The sequence below is a fragment of the Haliotis cracherodii genome, unplaced genomic scaffold, assembly GCF_022045235.1.
Source record: "Haliotis cracherodii isolate W230 unplaced genomic scaffold, xgHalCrac1.p SCAF_18, whole genome shotgun sequence".
NCBI classification, from domain to species: Eukaryota; Metazoa; Mollusca; class Gastropoda; order Lepetellida; family Haliotidae; genus Haliotis; species Haliotis cracherodii.
In genome coordinates, this window is record NW_027266273.1 from 19,354,718 (window position 1) to 19,375,322 (window position 20,605).

Consider the following 20,605-nt stretch of genomic DNA (forward strand, 5'->3'; position numbering starts at 1 on the left):
TACCAGAGACTGAAGACAGGCTAGAATCTCCCTGCTTGTCAGTGATCAGTCCTGGTGAGATCAGGAGTACCAGTCCCAGCAAGTTTGATTCAAGTATTTCCAATCCCACTATATTTCTCTGCCCAGTTTTATGATGTAGATCACCTAATCACTAGTTGGATATGACCAATGATATCTATCCTTGGCTATGATGATGGTCAAATTGATACGAACAGTTTGAGGAACCTGGCGCAGGTATCTGTCAAAAATGTGTCCATACATCACCCATCATTCAGAAGCCATATCAGCTATTTCATTGTAAGACTACATATTTACATGTAGAATATGATGTGTAACATGTTGATATCCTTTTTTATCAGCTGTTACAAGTGACAATTGTAACTGATGAAGAACTGTAATGAAAGTACATATTTAATACAACTTTAATATGTTCACATTGTGTAAAGTTGTAATATACTTTTGTATATGTGATTGAGTTAATGAATAATAATAAACAAAGTTTATCACAATAATGACTCATGTCCTTCATGTAGAGTAATGAGAGGAAACAGGCACTCCATTTTTACTTCTCTGACATGCATTTTGGAAGATATCGTCCGTAACAGTTTTGTGAAATGCAGTTATACCATATGCTTTGTTACTAAAACAAAGAGCAATTCATCTACCGTTACCCACTGTAAGGCAGACATAGTTTTCACATAACAATAACGTCTGTGCTCACTGGTCATACATTCTTGCAGCCACTCTCATATTTCCTAAATGCATGTCCTGTTAGTTGTTCCAGTCCCGGAAAGAATGAAAGATGGCTGACACAATTTTGCCAGAGTCACTCTATAATTTATAAAGTAACTCAACAACAAGAGTATTGACCATTCATGCAAAAAGCTCATCTTCCCTACTTCACTCAATGTCAACATTTATGAATCATGTGCTCAGTGTACTTGTGTTAAGCTCAAGTAGTCTGTAATGGCACTGAGATGTACAAACAGACAGAGTTCACTACCCATTTGACCACCATGAATCTGTAAAGACAGTATAGCTTGGAAGATATAAAGACACTATGATATACATGAAACAGAGAGTAGTGTGATATGAGTGAGTGAGTATGATTTTACGCCGCTGTTAGCAATATTCCAGCAATCACGGCGGGGGACACCAGAAATAGGCTTCACACATTGTACCCATGTTGTGAATCGAACCCGGGTCTTTGGGGTGACGAGCAAACGCTTTAACCACTAGGCTACCGGACAGCCCCAGTGTGATATGAAGGTCGATGATCATACATGAGCCAAAGTTCAAAATACACAGTGACACACGGACAATAGTGAAACACACCAGACATTAAATAAAGAACTCACACAGGAATGGCACAATAATGGACTGAAATGTCATTTTCCATAACCATAACTGTAAAATGTATCAAGTCTAACTGGAATAATGTACACACAAGATGTAACCAACATGATAATTTTCATTAACGATCATATTCATATAGAAACATTCTGAACTTTTTTTAAAATGAAAAACTGATAATTTGGCAAACACAAACATCGTAAGGCACAACCCTCTTGTAACAATACATAGGCCACATTCCACTTGGGCTGTTCTATAAAGTGGCCTTATGAGTGTACACTGCACATGACTTGAGTGTTAGAAACCAGCACTAGTTGTACAGTCTCAACCAAATATATGATAGTTATGTGTCAATAGGAACAATACAATCTAGTACAGCTTATATCATCCTAAGGACTAATGACAACACAAGTTTCAAACCCTTGCTAACTAACTCCAACTTTCACTGTCATGATATGCTTAGTCTACAGCCTGTCAACATCACTTTGGCCACAGTGTATCTGTTTCTTGTATACTAGTATATTTTGGCACTGGTCAAAAGCTATCTAGAAATGCAGTACCTATGAATATTCATCTACTGAAGTGTATTGATCTGAACTGCAACATGACTGGTCATGTTGAGCTTTTCTTCCATAGTACATGTATTTTGATCTATAACTTGCATAAGGAATCTCTATAATCTCCAATATGTATTTATTTGGTTATTACAAGGACTGGGATCCTTAAATATGAACATTTCATTTCTGTCTGGTGTCACAATCAGGAAACAGTGACAATACATTCAGGTACTGACTCTGGAAGAAACACGCCCCTTGAGGTTCCAAACGCCCTAAACCTTTTGTTAGCGACTACTATTGGGGGGTCCTGGGACAAATGTATTACCAAGGGAGAGCCTAGTTCTTAAGACTTTCATTTTTCTAGATAATCCAGCTAAAATATTCTTCCATAAGTTGATGGTCTTTTGTCACTGATGGTTTAAACCTCCCCCCTTTGCCTAACCCAAATGGTGTGGAGTGACTGGTTTGTACATGTGCAGATCCCACAACAACGAGTTCTTCACAGCCAATAAATAGTCTGTGACTTTTTAGACTAATGATTACTGAAAGTTGTAACGACTAGCAGCAGTTGTCTCCCTGTATGTTACATAGACAACTAGTCAGTAGTGAATTGTGGATTCTGTTCATGGTGTCTGCCCCATTGTCATGCTAGATGAATGACTTTCTTCTGGTACGCAGTGCGACACACAGGACAGGTCCTCTTGATCTCCCCCATAGCCAGGTGCTCTAGCATGTCGAGACACGTCTCATGGAACACATGGGAACAGGACAACAACACCGTGGTCCGACTACTCCTGTCACCTCCAGGACCTGCTTCAGGTTCAGTCACTCGAGGAGAAGTCCCAGTCTCAACACTGTTCATACTCAGGCTTTCTTGGATATTTCCAGGTTTTGATTTAGACAATGGATAGTTCTGAAGTATTAGTAATGGATTTTGTTTTTTTCTGGGATATTTTGTTCCTTTTGACGTTGTGTTCTTGGCTTCTTGAGTCTCGGTTGTGAGTCCTTTGGTCTTGAGGGATGTCAGACAGATTGGGCAGTCGCCATGACCACGCTCGACAGCCTGTGGAAAAACACAAATGAACTATTCACTATGGTGAAGGTCATTAAAGCATTTAGTATATAGTTGGCAATTAAATAGTTAAATTTATCTGTGAAGTAAATTTCCCAACTCTGATGAAAGACGATTAACTGATATTGTCACCCAGGGGAGTGGAAATTTATCATATATCTGTCTGGACAAAGGGTACTAGTACCTATACCAAAATGTTGAAAGAATAAAGAATTTGAAATCCATATGTCAACTCTGTCTGCACCGTATAGGACGTCATGACCACATAGGTTCTCGCACCCTGCATAATTCATTGGTGGCGTCATAGAGGGAAGCAATCCCCCATGGACTATAGCTGAAGATATAGACAATGTTTTAAATAATCCAGACTGTTGTACCTTTAGTTGTATCTTGTCCCACTCCTCCTCCGTTATCTGGGTGAACATTGCGTCAAAGTTTCGGAACACATCACGACTTGCTTTCAGACTTCTGTCAATCTCTGACAGGAAGTCCCCGACATTAAAGTCACATGATCGCACCATTCGGTCAGTGATTGTCTGCAGCTAGAAAACATGGGTAGCACAATAAACAACATATTCCTCTGTAATAAACAATAATAGGCATGTATATGCTTGTCTTAAATTACTACAAGAGCAGAAATGGAGATTAATAAACAGCTTACATACTAACATACATGGGTTGAGTTTGCATGCATATTCAATGACAGGTTAGCTTGACCTGTGTTTGTATGTGACAAGTCTGCAATTGAATTCAGTTGAAATCATCAATATTTGGTCAAGTCATTCTCTAGACCCCAGCCTCAATCTAATTCTAGTCTGGTTAAGTGATCATGCACCTACTCACAGGCCACACTTTGCAGAAGTTCATTTTTTTCTAACTAATAAGCATGAGTAAGTTAAGTAGAGATCAATTATATTTGGATAATAGAAATCTGTTATACTTTATCCGTTTAGGTTGGTCCATTTACTGGGCAAATATAAATACTATGAATTCACCATATTAAGTGCTCTGTTTCAGTTAGTGTTCAATGATCAACTTCTAGGCCAATCTGTAAATAATCTTTATAAATGCACCCTAGTAAGACTAAATTTACATGAAAGTCCACATTTTCTTGTGTATGTTACAGATTTGTTGTACAGAAAACAGCAGTGTACCAAAAGACGTTAAAAGATCGTTCTTGTTGCTACCCTGAGTGGCACCAGAGACTGCTGGCGCTCCGCATTAAGGGGAGTCAGTACACTGTAACCAGCATTAGTCCAAACTAGCACAAGCAGACACACAACCACACACATGCAACTTCATTTTATCAGCACAATAATCTTGAATGCGACATTAAAACCCAATTTCACCTAAATCCCTGACTTTGGAGGGATTATTATTTAAGACATCATGATGGATTTATTTCGATCCTAGTTTGTTCTGTTCTTTCATTGGCGTATGTGTACCCTACAGAGTAGGGTTTAAAAAATAAGTCTATAGACTCATTGAGTTGTTCCTCCCCACGGAAATCTTTAGTAAAAGGCGAAAGATTTATGCGAGGTGAAGAGAAACCAGAGTGCCAATCAAACCCAATGTTATCGATTATGTATAACAATAATTGTTACAGTAAGTAGATTTTCTGAATTTGCATATCATCATGAGTTGTGATAATTAATTCTATTTAACATTAACTCCTGAACTGTTTGTAATGATCATATTGACAGATGTTACGTGACAAATGTGGAATAATTGTCTTATGTATTTATACTGCGATATAGCAAGTTTGGTACATAACCTCATTGTTTGACCTCCTGTTTAAACCCTGCCAGACCATGACAAACATACACCTTTGTGTCCTTATGCTCACCAGTGTGTGACCTACTTCTGCGCTCAGCGTGGCAAAAATCAAGGGAGTTCACTCAGTGAAATGATTTTATGGCTGCATCTATGACTTGGAGATACAATGTCCCACATTTGACATAAATCTTCCCTTAAACATTTATGAATGCATAAATCATTTTCTACTTTTGTTTGCAGTGAAACATTTCTAAGTTGAACGCCATCTGGATTAGTTTCAGTGAAATAAATGCAGTAACCCCCATCTTACAGTATATCACATCAAGGTTGTAAAGCACTGGTGCCTAAGTCCAAGTGAAGACTTAGCAAAATCAAAGGTCATTCCTTGTACCTTGTCCTCAAAGAATTTCTTTCTGAGTTTGGGATCAGTTGGTGGATGTGTCTCCCTCAGTTTACGGTACCAACATCGAACAACATAGCCTCGCCATGCTGCTTGAATCCTGAACACAAAATGACAGACATGGGTCAACAACATACCTCCGAACATCAAACTTAATTCAACATTTAAAGACTGGTATTCAGATAAAACCTTTTACTAACTAGCCTCATGTACTTCCACAAAGCGATACTGTAGGAACCCACATGTTTGATTATGATATAGAATTCCCACAATCATAGCACAAAGATTATAGTTAGCTCTTTAACCCTTTTCAATGGATCAGTGTGCACCAGATTTCATTCTCAACTCCCTAGGGAGTATTGAACCCATGCTGCCTGTGAGGTGCTTGAGAGTTAACAGTCACATCACATTCTCATCCAACTGGGTACCCATTCACTGCTGGGTGAACAAAGGTATATTTCGAAAAAAGTCACTTGTCTATGGAGACACCACATGTAACATGTGCTTTAGTGTGGGGCAGGACAGAAGCCCTAGAAATTCTCTGGAGTCAAGTTGACAAATATAGTCACCCATCCAACTACACTCTGTAACCAACGCTGCTTCATAAGCTTCACCTGATTTGTGACTTGTGTGCTGTACACGGAACCTCGTGCCAACCAAACTCTTCCAAATCTAATAATCTAATAATGCCTGAAGCGAGGTCTAAATGTACTAACCCAAATAACCTGTGATTTCTTTTGATAAAATTTGTAACATACCGTATTCGACGTAATAAGCGCCCAGGGTGCTCTAAAAATTAGAAATAGGGGGCTCTTATTAGAATTTGATTTTGGTGAAAAAGACAGAGTTGAAAGATAAATTTCATGGTTTATGTTGACAGCCTGAAATGTTTATATACGAGAGATACATTTTCCAAGAATTTAAATGCTCATAATTAAGGGTGCATATAACACACGAGAATGTATTATACGCGAATAAGTAAGTGTTGTGTACATTGATCAATCGGAAGGGGTGCTAATTGGTATTGTTCACTAGCCAATATATTAGCAAATATCGCCATGGGCGCTTATTAGAGTGGGGCGCTTACTACGTCGAATACGGTATTTCACATAATGGTATTGGATGAATTTGGTTCAAACTATTGTAATGATTCTGCCCAAATGGTAATGGTTGGCATCAGCTCACCTAGTGACGCAGGTGAGTCTGTGAAGCTTGGCGCCCTCGTGTATAAGTCTAGTCTGATACTGTTCACGGCGACACATGGGACATGTCTTCTTCCCAGTAAACCTCTCAAAAGCTTGTAGACATGCCTGGAACATTCACAACAGAACATGTTACCTGAACTCAGTAGCCACCAAGTGGTTAATTCGAGTGATTCTGGTGACAGTTCTTGTGGCACATTGTGCAACAAATGATCCACAAATGACTTACTTTTTCATACTGAACTGTAAAAAGTTAAAACAGAACAATATTCAAGATCAGTGACAAGAATGATAAACATTGCTGATATAGGCACTGGTGGGTTAAACATTGATGAATTTACACAGGTAGGTGGATATACAATGAGTGCATACAAGCCAATCTCATTAAAATCAGATCGTAGTTCTCGCTGGCGCTAAACAAAGATCTGAGGACATCCCATTAGGGGTCACGTCAGAACGACCTTTCATACGACCAATGTCGTGTCATGAAAGTGACAGTCTGAATGTGATTTCTAATCATGCATCCTCAAAAACTTTTTACACAGGGTATTCCGTACAATAGTTACAGGGTTAATGACTGAATGCATACAATCTAGACCATCTATTAGCCATTCCAGAATATTCTATTTCAAATTTTGAATCGAGAATTTGTCAAAATATGTTTTGAAGCGTAGTCGTCAATTTGAAATTAGTTCCGTAAAGCACGAGTAAGCTGCCTTCTGATTGGCTTATGTCAACTTCTTGTCAGTCATTCCATTGGTCAATTAAAGTTCGCACAAGGTCGGACTGACATGACCCGTAATGGGATGTCCTCAGATCCTTAATTAGCGGTAGCAAGAACTAAGATCTGATTTTAAAGAGATTGGCATACAAGCATACAAAGAATAAACAAAATAAATGACTCACCCGGTGAAATACATGGGTACAGGAAAGCAAAACCTGAAAAATACATAGATACCTCTTACATTTGAAATAAATTTTAATAATCAAATTTCTTATGGTCAATGTTTGTTGAAGTTTTCACTTTTGTAACCAACCCCAGGCTTTTTTAAGACAATGTGTTTTATAAAGAATCATCGATCAAATCTGGATGAAAATACAGTAAGGGTGGAAACTGGACTTTAATAGTCAGTTAACTCTCTTGCCTCGGGAAGATGGATTCTTAGTGAATTTGACCTGCCTTTCATTATGGATCATCAGTAGGCCAAATTTGATCAAAATCTGTTAATTTTCTGTGTAAGTTATTACAAAATGTTTGCATGATGGTAGGATGAGTAAAAGTCACCTGTTCCTGAAGTCCAAAGTCTTCTTTACAGATAACACAGGGCTGGTGAGAGTCATCTCGTTTGTTAGATTTCTCCTTGACATTCTTCCACTCTGCTTCTGACAGTGGCTGGTCTGGCGCGTCCACCAGGCCAAACTTCTGTGCTGAGGACAGGCAGACCATAAAGAGTTGAACAGATATCATTGCAAGATATGTAGCAGATATTTATGGACATGTGTATGTATATGTATTAATCAGTATGATCTAGGCATGATGTTGAGAGAGTATGCTGTTTTGCAATGCAGTTAGCAATATTCCATCAATAAGCTAGATAAAACAATGGTTGGTTGCAAAAGCAAGTACGGCCACCATCCGTGATGCCTTGGTAAACCAACAGTTGAATGTATAGGTTTGTTTGTTTATTTGTTGTTTAATACAGCACCCAGCAATATTTCAGTGACATGACAGTGGTCTTTACATAATCATATGTGGACCAAACAATCCAGTGACTAAAATATGAGCATCATATTATAAATCCCTAAAAAAGGGCATATTTCTACCAGTCCTTAGCATACCTTAACTATTTGGCAGTTTGGCAAGGATGATAGGACTAGTGCCAATTTGCAACGCTGGATAAGAATATATCTCTCTACTAGGGCTGTTACAATTCACTCACGTATTCGGTGAATCAAACTGTATCCATTCATGAATTGAATTTGTTATTCGTGGCCACTAGAATCGAATATTTGTAATATGCAAGTATATACATTTACATAAAAAATACCTGTAAGAACATATTTTATGCATAGATTTCTTCAAAAGACAACACCCTTATACTATTTAATTTTACAGTATTGTGGTCACTGGTCATTGTAGCATTTGAGCAGATACTAGTACCTGGATAAGTGAAGTATATAAATGAATAATATATTAATAATATATTAAAAATTAACAAACCATGTCAAATAATTTATGTTGTTGTTGTTGCCTCACTGAACATGCTGAATATGACAAATAGTAACGAATTAATATTCATATTCGTTACCCTATATTCATGATACGAATCGTATTCACTTCATAGTGTATTCGTTGCAGCCCTACACTCTACATATAACAATGTGACTGTATGCATTAAAACAAGAAGGAAACACCCTTAGTGAAATTATAAACTTCCAATGACGTCATGTTATTGTTCTCCAGTCAGGTTAAATCTTATAATCAGGGATGTGGTTTCATCCCTGAGATTTTATATGATATCCCAGGCATATTTGCTGTACAATGTGTTATATTATCCTGGGTATTTTATTAACACAACTTCTGTTTAGATTGTAACATATGAAACGTTTCTTGTAAGAAATTTATTTTGCATTTGAACACAATGTGATGAAATGTAAAACAAATGACAAATGTTTCCTTTATATTCCCGAGGATCAAACATGCAACCTTCGTATCTGTACCACTAGGTTACAGAGGCGCTGATAAATCACAATGCTTTTTAAGAAAGTCTTTTTCAAGTACCAGCAACAGATATTTTATGCCCGTTTCCTAAGGGTCACGGAACCCTATGGCACCTCTTGGTTTTATCACACGGAAACTCTCGGACATGTTTTATCCTACACATAATTTTATTTGCTTTTGGAAGGGAACATATTCCTGGATCTTGGACCAACTGTCTAAAACACAACATGACAACATCACAATTAGTGGCACGCCTATAGTAAATGAGTGAGTGAGTGAGTTGTGTTTAACGCCGCTTTTAAAAATATTCCAGTCATATCACGGCATGTCAGCTTAATGTAGGAGGAAAGCCCGAAGTGACATTTACCACTTCGGTGAAACCCATGAGCACGGGTATGGTGCTGACAAACCTATAAACATAATCAGGGTGAACCGGGATTCGAACCCACAATCCTAGGTTTCTGGCGTGCCCAAGGGACGCAACTCTGCACAGCAAATTGTGGCGCCTCAGACGACTGGGCCACCCGTGCCCCCATAATATATAGTAAATGAAGATAGGTGGGTTAAATATTATAATCAATAAAAAAAAAAATTAAAAAGTATAATCATTAAAAAAAATTTAAAAAGTATTTCATATGTTGATGAAACATTTCTCCATCAGAAAATAAAAAAAAAAAAAAAAATTTGCCATAGAAAGAAAATGACAATTTGATCTTGCATCTTTACAGCTAAGATCTTTAAGCAGAACAAAACATTGACTAGACACACTGATCAACTCGGTATCATGTGTCGCATTACAAAGAAAACATTACCGTGCTCTTATTAGAATATTATTTTGGTGAAAAAAAACCAGTTAAAAGATCATAAATTTCGTGGTTTATGCTGACACCCTGAAATGTTTATATACAACAATATTTTTCAAGAATTTAACTGCCCATAATTAAGGGTGCATATAACACATGAGTGCATATTATACACACAAAAATAAGTCTTGTGTATATTGATCAAACGGAAGGGGTGCTAATTGAGATTGTTCACTAGCCAAAATGTAAGCGGGGCGCTTACGTCGAATGGGGTAATGTGAGTGAGTGAGTGAGTGAGTGAGTGAGTGAGTGAGTGGGTGGGTGGTTGAGTGAGTGGTTGAGTGAGTGAGTGAGTGTGTAAAAATTGGCTGAATGAGGCATCAGCAGCAGTATTATAGGGTTATTTGGGGAAGAACACATAAGTATGTTATAACAAAAAATGAACATAGTGCTTTGTATGTCTGGATATAAAGCTTTGAAATATCCTAGAAGACAGCAGCATGGTAATCAACACTGTGACACATACCCAAGGTCAGTGGAGGAGGTTTGGCATCTAAGACATATTCCTCTTCCACTTCTGGTTTAGAAGCTTTCTTTGCTTTTTGCCTGACTAAAACAAAGTTAAACATTTGTTAATGGTAAGAAATGTATTCACTTTGTGTCGTCTCTGCTTGTGGTATACTCAGCATCAGCATCATCAGCATATCATACTAAAGCATCTTAGGGGCAGAGCTTGGGAAAATTAAAATGTAAGTAAACACGTTACAGTACATTATTTTCTAAAACACAATTGTGAAGCACATATATATCTAACATATATATTCTTATATATATTGACATAATTTAGCGACTACTAACTACCCTTTAGCAGGTGCACCTTTGCTCTGTATTCTTAAATGTTTTGCATAAAGGATACAAACATTGCAATGCCGTGCATAAAGACTGTAAATGATGCAATGTTGTGCATCTGTATTCTTTATACACAACATTGCAACATCTGTAGTCTTTATTCACTACACTGCAACACCTATAGACCTTATGCACAAGGTTGAAACATCTGTTGTGCATAAAGACTAAAGACGTTGAAATGTTGTGCAGAAAGAATACAAAAGTTGAAATGTTGTGCATAAAGAATACAGACATGTACTACCAACTTTTAAATGCTGATTAAAATGTTTGACTGACTTACATCTCCCTGTGTCAATAACAGGCCTGACATCTTTCCTCTGCTTGGCCCTAGCTGCTGGACCAAGCCCCACACTGCGGGGGCCGCGGGTTACACCTAGTGACAGTGTCCGTGACCAGTGATCTTGTAGTGCTACAGCAGTCAGTGCCAGATTGCCACTACCACCCTGCAAGGGGAAGTAACTGAGGGAGTGACGAGTGTATTGAGAAATGTTACAATATGATGTGTTTGTATGATAGAAATGGCAAAACAAATTGAGTTACCGACTTAAGGAACCTGCTGAATAATTGTGGTTTTGGTTACATTTTTAAATTAGAACATATTGCTTATCCGAAGTTGTTCATAAATGCTATAACACAAAGATTAAAAGATTTATATTTTCAGTCATGGAATGCAACTCTAACGTGTTCACCAAAGTCCCTGTTATATAGCAGTTTGAAGTCATATATCATTGCAGAGCAATACCTTTTCAGTGTTAGTCTTAGAAAATTTAGTGTAGCACTTGCAAGATTCCGATGGTTATCACATGATCATTTAATTGAAAAAGGTAGGTATTAAAATATTATGTCCACTAAGTGACCTAGGATTAATTAAGGACGAGTATGATAAACTAAGAAAAGTATATTTACCAAAATATTTTCATGTAAACCATTGTAACTATTACTGACCACAAGCAACATTGAAACCATAAGAAATCTTTCTATGTACATATATCATGCTTTTATACAAAGAAAATCAAGTTTGGAAATTATATGATTGTACCAATTGCTCCTGTAATCATGATTGTACTAAAGGCCTGTGGCCTCCTCAGTACGTTGAATAAAGAAATTGAATTGAATAGTATTGAGTGTATAATGATGCAACAGAGCTTCCACAGCTTCTTATTGTGAAGTAGGATTCAGGTCATCATAATACCACTCACATTCTGCAAAATCATTGCTTACATTAAAGGTTTCATCCTATGTCTGCAAAATCAGTTTTTCACAATAATAAATGACAATGCATTACCGATGACGAGATCTACCCAACTAAGGTCATAATCCTGTTTGACTTCTTTTCTGCATTGGTAATAAACCTTGTGAAAACTTCAGACCTTGTTTTGCATTTTGCTATTATTTCTACAAGAAATACAGGACAAGGTGATCATTCTCTAATGTGATGAGATACAGTGAAAACATGTCCTACTTTAAGCATGAGGGATGAGAGAATGCCTAATAGTTGTGACAGACGTAGGTGAAGATGTAGATGATAGCCCAGTGAGTGAGCTGATGGACCGGGCACACCACAAATTGATGTCCCGGGAGAATGTCAGCACAATTAACATACATTTTGTATATGTGCAATAAGTCATATAATAGCTAGTAGATACTAAATATAATTAATTTTAACAATCTGAAACATATCTAATCTGGCTCAGGTACGAGAATGTAGTGCCTTCCTTTAGAATTAAACAGCACTATGTTTACAAACACGTCACAAGCGCAAATTGAAACTTTTTATACACATATACATGTACATCTGGTTTCTAAATACATACATCTAGAACAATGCGATGTTTGAGTTATTGTTGGAGAATGTGTTGTAATTTAGAACATTGAAAGAAAAGAAATCTGTATTTTTAGCCTAACAGGAAACAATAACAGTGAATGGATTTCAGTGAAAGGTCTCAAAATGCCTATGTAGCAGGGTGTGGAGTCATCCCACAGATGACATCCTTACCTTGTCAGGTTCACCTCTTTTGTCATATGGACAAGGCGTCCAACTTCTGATCAGAAAGTCTGTGGTTCGAATCCATTACGGAAATCGGAAATTTCATGGCCGTTACATTTGTGCCCAACATGGGACTGAGCGTGTTCATATTTAATTTGATCAAAATAAGTCTCTATGCGGCCCGGGACGTGCCTTCTGTTGACGGGGGAGTATGTAGCAGCTCGTGGAGTCATCCCACAGATGAAGGGATTACCTCTTTGGTCATGTGGACAAGGCGTCCGACTTCTGATCAGCTGGGAATCGGACATTTTATGGCCACCACACCTAGAATCTATAAAAAGCTAAAAACAATGTCTGTAAAACTGAAAATAAAGAGAGAATATTTTCTATCCTAATATTGTCTCCAAGTACTGCCTCATTTTCCGTTCATTAGGCCTTGTGGACACAGGAAGTTTAATTCTAACTTTTAGCGTCTGCTAGTGCTAAACATGTTTCCATGGTAATTATGACAACCACAGCATCTAGTCTAATTTTTATAGGCGATGGCAAACGCGTCAGACTGACTAACTATAATTTGTGTTATGATGAGCATCGTAAAACCTTTGTGTGGCGATCCTTGGACGTTTTGTATGACTTTGGATCCATTATATGCTGTGTTGTGATGCGGGTGTGTGCATCGTACCGGAAGTCACAGTTGAAAGTACGGCACTCAATATCCTCATATAGATCTAACTAAATATAAATTGTAATTATAAAAATTAATCCCTTCTCTTTACATGACATATACTGTCTTGGTAGGTTTTGTGTCAATAAGTACAAAATAAACTGATGACGAAAACAAACAAAAAAAGTTTGCATCTTCGCGAGCGGGCACATGTTGTTGACTTCCGGTTTTCAAGGCGTCTTTCGGTCGTTACATTATCCACGGGGTTGCAAAAGCGAATCATGACACAAGATGCCACTTCTCAGATATTTTCTTCTTTTCAAGATTACATAAACGAAGAGCAAGAAATTCGAGAGGCATGACACAAATTGCATGAATTGTTTCATTGTTAAAAAAGCTGACAAGTTGATCAGGCTCATAGTAGCTTTTGCCAGTCTTGGACAGATGCAGAATATCATAGTTGGCTGTCAATAGTACTGACGATTCCTAGGGTTGTATCAAAACGGTACCATTTATGTTACTGACTCCATGATATTATACACAGCAACATTTTTAATTTCCTGTTCACCTTTGATATATTTCACACAAACACACGAAACGTCTCACATTTATGCCATTGTATACACTTTGATTTCATCTTTCCCACAAGAATAAATTATTATTCCGCATCAAACATTCTCAGATGATTTTCATGAGAAAGTCTCAGGACCATAGTTAAACAATGTTTAAGCATATGGGTCCTATTTAATTGCATGAATTGACGCTAAGACACACATGCACCTTTGGTATATTTCATGTCTATATATGGAAGGCTGTTCCATGCAGTTATATTATTTATAACAGCAATTTTATACGCCATGTTTGTACATTCTCCAAAGGTTGCCAAAATGAGAATAGCATGTAGGACTATGACTTGTTTTATTTGGCTTGCATATCGACCATAGCTGCCATTTGAAACTTCTTTTATCTTCATCATGTTCATGCAATATCGACTTTATGGGGTGGTAGCCTAGTTGTTAAAGCATTCGCTTGTCATGCCCCAAAATATGAAGATCTGGGTTTGATTCCCCTCATGGAGGCAATGATTGAAGCCTATTTCTGATGTCTCCCATTTGGATGTTGCTGGAATATTGCTAAAAGCAGCGTAAAACCATACTCACTAGACTTTATGATAGGTATGGAACTGTTGTTTGCAACGATAAACAAAAGTACTAACTCATATGGATCATTACGATTAATCAGTATGAAAATGATGTTTTCAGGACATCAGGTCTCAAGTGAAGGATATTGAACAAACCGCCAGAGAAATTCAAACTTTACTACAGTCTGTCCATCAACAAGATGGCATTAAAGGCAGTGAGTATTGTCATCTGAAGATAACTGATAAAATATTACACTGAACATTGTACATGCTGTACCATGCAGCAGCATTCATCATGTCAATAATGCAAACTAGAACAACAAATCTAGAACTTAAGTCAACAACGTTTCTGTGCATCACATTACTTGTGCCAGTGTGCCATGATATGACTTTCACATGATGGTGAGATCATGTGACAAACAAGACAGGATGATTGTTGAACATTGCCCTTTCACATCCTGATCCTGCAAGTCTAGAAATGGAAATTAACGCCCGTAGACCCAAGGCTAGTAGAAATTATGTTGGGCAAATAAATTTTAATTCTACTAACATGTTGGGCCTATACAGTTTTTGACACATGTTGTAAATTGTTTTTGCAGTGAAAACTGCGTCCCAAAGTCAGTGTAGTGACTTTTTCTGATTGAGTCCTAATATTTGAATGTAATTTATGGCTCATTGAAGATAGAAATTTGAAAGTCTTCTTATTTTATTAAGACAAGTGACCTTTTGCATGGCTAGCAGAAAAAAATTCCCACTAGCCCTGTTCTGTTTTTGTTTTTAAGTTACTTTCCTTTCCTGAAGTCCTGGGACAAATGGTATTGTAATAGCCCGCTGTGAACTTAAGTCTAAGACAAGTGATAAGTTCATGTATTTTGCTGTTTTTCATTATCTTTATTTCATTATGCCTTTTGTCTTTTATTTTACTTATTTGAATCTTAATTTGTAAACTGCTCCTTGTTCATGCTTCAAAAATGTCATTTAGAAATGTGTCTCATGTCTTCATGTTTTGGTGAGTGATTGGGATTTATCTGTTGCCATGTAGTCCCAACATTGTGTGAAAAGGCAAGGGAGCGGTTTGAACGAGTTCGAGAACAGTTCAGTAAGCTGTCCAAGAAGGTGCCTCAAGATCAGTACTATAGGTGAGAATGTGACGAGTTGCATCCCTTAGGGAAGCAAGAAATCTATGATTGTGGGGCAATCTCATTCAAATCAGATCTTAGTTCTCCCTACCGCTAAACAAAGATCGGAGGACACCCCATTACAGGTCATGTTAGAAGGAACTTTCGCTAACTTCGACCGACCAGTGAAATGACTGACAAGAAATTGACATTAGCCAATCAGAAATCAGCTTTCGCGAACTATGTTGCAGTAGTTTCAAACTGGCGACTCACATTCCAGGCTATGCTGTGAAAAATATTTTGACAAAATTCTTGATTATAATTTTGAAAACTGAATAAAAGAACATCCTGGAATGTCTAATAGATGGCCGATAATGTATGTTCGTCGAACATCCAGCAACTGTCGTTTGAAATACCCAGTGTGAACCTTTTCAAGGTTGCATGATTAGAAAACACATTCTGACTGTCACTTTCCTGATCGGGTAAGCAACGCTCTGATTGGTTGGATAAAATGTCGTTTTAACATGACCTGTAATGGCATGTCCTCGGATCTTTGTTTAGCGGTCGTGAGAACTCAGATCTGAATTTAATGACATTGATCATATTTTCGAATCTCGTTTCATCCCAGTCATGTTTCTAGTCCCTCCAACATCAAGCTGACATGCTGTGATATAATAGGAATATTGTTCACTCACTCAATCACCTTTATATTGCTTTAGGTTAGAAGATTTCAGCTGTGTTAATGGATTCACTGTCAGTTAACAGTTACTATAAATGTCTGTGTAGTGTCATACTTCAGAATCGGAGGGGTGATTGGTTAGCATAGTGGTTAGAGTTCGACTCATCACAACAAGGGCCAAAGGTCTAGTGATAGTAGGCTACATATGACATGTCCATGCATGGTCTAGACACCAACATCTGCAATGCATCAATAATTCAAACAATCAATCTCTGAAAATATCACGGTATGAAAAACAAACTGTGATTGCTAAACATGTGAGAAGTCTGATGGAGTATTGCATTAGTTTTATGCCTGATTCAGATTTCATGACCACTGGAGGTTTGTGAGCCAGAGACTGACCGGGCTGTCAGCGTACATTGTCTACCTGGAGAAGGAAGCTCTCATCTCCAGGGAGGACTCGGCAGCCATGTTGGGAGGTGGGTCATGTCACTGTCTTAATAGAAGTCATGGATCTATTTTCCAAGGTAGAATAGATGTTCAGCAACCCATGCTTGCAGTAAAAGGCGAACATGCTTGTCGTAAGAGGCGAATAACGGGATCGGGTGGTCTGGCTCGCTGACTGGGTTGATGCATGTCATCATATCCCAGTGGTGTGGATCGATGCTCATGCTGTCAATCCCTGGATTGCCAGGTTTAGACTCAATTATTTGCACACACCCGCCATACAGCTGGAATATGGCTGAGTATGGCGTAAAATAAGAAACAACCAACCAACCAATCAACCATGGATCTATCCTAGAACTGACTTTAATATTTTTTGTGTTTATGGAGGCATAAACTTAACACAAGGCATGGGCCCTGGTCAATAAAAACTTTGCGTAAATCTGCACACCGTTTTTTACATTTATATTTCCATAGGCTGAAAAACAGATTGAAGTTAATTCTTATGAAAAAAATATTTCAACAATAATAACTTCACAGCTGCTTATTTTATCCTGGACCCAGTATTCCTTGTCCTCCTTGCTGCACCAGTTTGGACTGGTTACTGTTGCCTTTCTGCCACTTTATATTTGATTACCGAGTTGAATATATGCACGTGGAATAAATCAAGGAAAACAAACTGACATTAGGACAGGTCAAGATATTAGATTTGTGTGTAGGGCAACTGTGGTACTTTGTTTCAGTAAAAATGCAGCGTGGTGAGGGTTTCCATATTGACCTTGATGACTACCTCATGGGCTTGTTACAGTTGGCCAGTGAACTGGTGAGTCAAGGGAGTGGCGTGAGTGGCGTCAACCCATAATTCTACATAGCAGTCGACCCGTGAAGATCCAGGATAAAATAGGTCTTCGGCAACCCATGCTTGCTGTAAAAGGCGACTATGCTTGTCTTAAGAGGCGACTAACATGATCGTGTGGTCGCTGAGTCGGTTGATGCATTTCATCGATCCCAATTGCATGGATCGATGTTCATGATATAAATCACTGGATTGTCTGGTCCAGACTTGCTTATGAACAGACCGCCATCATATAGTTGGAATACTGCTGAGTGCGGCGTTAAACAACAAACCAACCAACATATCAGTCATTATTTAAATTGGCCTGTCAACAATGATAGAAAAAGAAGTACTGTTTTATTTGTTCTGAGTACTTCTGTGGTGACGCAGCCATCAATCAGTTGTTTCAATAAGCAGTAGTTATTGTGATTTGAAACCTCTGATTGACCAAAGTATTTTCCAAATTCATAATTTATTTTGGCCAAATTTGGCTTTGATTACTTAAAAGTATTGACTATAGTCATGACCCAGTTTAACTTTCTTCTTTCTTGTTTCTTTCTGTATAATGTTTTCTGTCTATGTTGAACATAATTGTGTATAATATGAGAGGTGTTTCATTTGCAAAGGTTGAATGGATTATTTCATGCAATTGGAACGGCTTTGTAAATTGCACCATAAGGATCCAGGGGATCAAATATACTACAGAGCATCAGGCTGAACAGACTCCGGGGGCTGATGGTGGGTCATCATGCCCCAATGGCGTTGATTGTCGCTCATGTCTTCAGTCATTTAGATTGCCTGTTCAGATTCAATTACTTATGGACCACTGCTGGAATATTGCTGATTGCAGTGTTGAACAACATTCACTCACTCACTCTGTTAACTATTTTACATCCTCATACTGATTCCTTTCTTTCAGTCTCGACTAGCAGTGAACTCGGTGACTGCTGGGGATTATGGGAGGCCAGTGAGAATCGCCCGATTTGTGGGAGAACTCGATTCAGGATTCAGACTTTTGAACTTGAAAAATGACAGTTTACGTAAAAGATTTGATGCCCTGAAATATGATTTGAAGAAGTCTGAGGAAGTAGTTTATGACTTGACAATTCGAGGACTTGTGCCCCAGGAACAGAAGTCCACCCACAAACCCTCTGAGTGATGGTCAGCACGAGACGGATTCCTCCAGTTTGTGACAGGGTCACTCAGGGCACCTGAGGTCTCTCAGGCTTTGTCGTTGACAACCAGTGCCATGTACATCGGAACAGACCACCTTGCTGTTGAGACATGTTTTATTGAGTATGGGAGCTTCTTAACCACAACAATGATTTTTTAGAAGTTCCGTTTTTGTTCAAGATTGTTCTTCACTCCAGTGAGAAGACACTCTGTTCATAACAGATCATTTGTGAGGACTAACTTATTGATTCAGCAGCAGCTTATTCCAGGATGATACAACTGCAGCTGGTTTATGTTGATTAACAGCTGAATTGAAGCTATTATCAATTAATTATTAAACAATATTTCTTGACCCTGTGCTTGTTTATCTGGTTCGAGCTGATTCCTTTACTTTGTTTTGTTTCTGAAAATGCCCAAAACATGAAAGAAACTTTATTGTTTTACAAATTATTTTTTTGAAATAATAATATCCATGTCAAACTGCGACATGGTATCTCAGTGGGCTGGCACTATAAGATCGGCATTAGTCTGGATAGTGAGTGAGTGAGTGAGTGAGTGAGTGAATATTTATAGTCACATCGGCAATATTTCAGCCATATCGTGACTAGTCTGGATAGAACAAGAGCATGCACCACACATCGCAGTATAAGTGAATCATCTTTAACGCGACCTCAAAGCCCATTTTATCTCACCTCACATAGTACCAACGCTTTTGACTTTCTCTGATAAATAAGTAAAATTCAAATACGTTAAATAGATGTGCCTTTGGTGGTAATTATTCAAATACAGAATCGAACACCGACCCTTGTAAATGCGTAAAGTTAGTTTAAAAGACTACAAGTTTTGGACGAACGATCACTTTAGCAGACATGACGTTAGGTAACACCTTGCAAACCTCCGCGATGTGGCTGAATGTTTTCTGTTTTAAGCCGATGAAAAGAGGTTATTTTCGATCTGATTTCGTGCATTCGCAAGGGATGGTTCAAGAACAAATACGTGGGAGGCATTTGCGCAATACGACATCGGTATTAACTTTAATGCAGATGTTCTCTCCTGGGTCCAGACTGGAGTGTGTACAGACAGAAATAAGCAGCTTAGGCGCAGATGGTTATTTGTTATGGAACCATGTCATGTAGAGAATTTGAATCGATCTCTCTACGAAAACATCAGCGCAAAAACAGTGCATGGTTTCTGGAGAACAAGATAAATAAACTTGTATAAACTATTTATACAGAATTATTATTATTAACGCATTGCATAATTATTAACGCCACATTAGGAGTTTAATAATTATCAATGCAACTTATGAATCTGTGCAGAAGTGTTCTTACACATGTACATGTACATGACATACATTATATTGACTACTGGTGTTCTAGGTTCTAAACTAATTTGCCATAGTTTCCGGTATCACCGGTGATATCCATGAAGATCCGGATTAGAATAGGTCCTAAGCAATTCATGCTTGCCGTAAGAGGCGGACCGTGAAGATCCGGGTTAGAATAGTCCCTAAGCAACCCATGCTTGGCGTAAGAGGCGGACCGTGAAGATCCGTGTTAGAGTAGCTCCTAAGCAACCCATGCTTGGCGTAAGAGGCGGACCGTGAAGATCCGTGTTAGAATAGTTCCTAAGCAACCCATGCTTGGCGTAAGACGCGACCATGGGGATCGGGAGGTCAGGTTGATGACTGTAATTGAATCCCAATTGCGTAGATAGATGCTCATGATGTCAATCACTGGACTGTCAGGTCACATAGCTGGAATATTGCTG

At 38.2% G+C, this 20,605-nt stretch overlaps 2 protein-coding genes and 1 non-coding gene across 3 annotated transcripts; 1 reads left to right on the forward strand and 2 right to left on the reverse strand.

Annotated features, from left to right (window-relative positions):
• Nucleotides 1-2,038: 2,038 nt before the first annotated feature.
• On the reverse strand, nucleotides 2,039-13,450 carry LOC139465369 (RING finger protein 32-like). The gene is made up of 9 exons (XM_071247076.1): nucleotides 13,382-13,450; nucleotides 11,075-11,237; nucleotides 10,412-10,495; nucleotides 7,646-7,788; nucleotides 7,267-7,299; nucleotides 6,344-6,468; nucleotides 5,150-5,258; nucleotides 3,360-3,524; nucleotides 2,039-2,973 (listed from the first exon to the last, which is right to left on the reverse strand). Exons 1-9 carry the CDS (start codon nucleotides 13,424-13,426, stop codon nucleotides 2,554-2,556), a joined length of 1,287 nt encoding a protein of 428 aa, XP_071103177.1. The 5' UTR covers nucleotides 13,427-13,450; the 3' UTR covers nucleotides 2,039-2,553.
• LOC139466131 (U5 spliceosomal RNA) lies at nucleotides 4,426-4,541 on the reverse strand. Its single transcript, XR_011653191.1, has one exon. It is a non-coding gene; the product is annotated as a U5 spliceosomal RNA (small nuclear RNA).
• Nucleotides 13,451-13,677: 227 nt separating the features above from the next.
• LOC139465370 (translin-like) lies at nucleotides 13,678-19,388 on the forward strand. Its single transcript, XM_071247077.1, has 6 exons — nucleotides 13,678-13,801; nucleotides 14,708-14,801; nucleotides 15,629-15,725; nucleotides 16,747-16,862; nucleotides 17,571-17,650; nucleotides 18,582-19,388. The coding sequence occupies exons 1-6, from the start codon at nucleotides 13,727-13,729 to the stop codon at nucleotides 18,819-18,821; spliced, it is 702 nt and encodes a 233-aa protein (XP_071103178.1). The 5' UTR covers nucleotides 13,678-13,726; the 3' UTR covers nucleotides 18,822-19,388.
• The last annotated feature ends 1,217 nt before the right edge of the window (nucleotides 19,389-20,605 follow it).

Coding starts and splice junctions, on each gene's coding strand:
- LOC139465370 (XM_071247077.1), top strand. CDS start 13,727: ATGACACAAGATGCCACTTCTCAGATATTTTCTTCTTTTCAAGATTAC. Junction 13,802..14,707: donor AAGAGCAAGAAATTCGAGAG/GCATGACACAAA, acceptor TGATGTTTTCAG/GACATCAGGTCTCAAGTGAA. Junction 16,863..17,570: donor CTCGGCAGCCATGTTGGGAG/GTGGGTCATGTC, acceptor ACTTTGTTTCAG/TAAAAATGCAGCGTGGTGAG.
- LOC139465369 (XM_071247076.1), bottom strand. CDS start 13,426: ATGGATCCAAAGTCATACAAAACGTCCAAGGATCGCCACACAAAG. Junction 3,525..5,149: donor AGAAATTCTTTGAGGACAAG/GTACAAGGAATG, acceptor CATGTTTTCTAG/CTGCAGACAATCACTGACCG. Junction 2,974..3,359: donor GGGACAAGATACAACTAAAG/GTACAACAGTCT, acceptor GTTTTTCCACAG/GCTGTCGAGCGTGGTCATGG.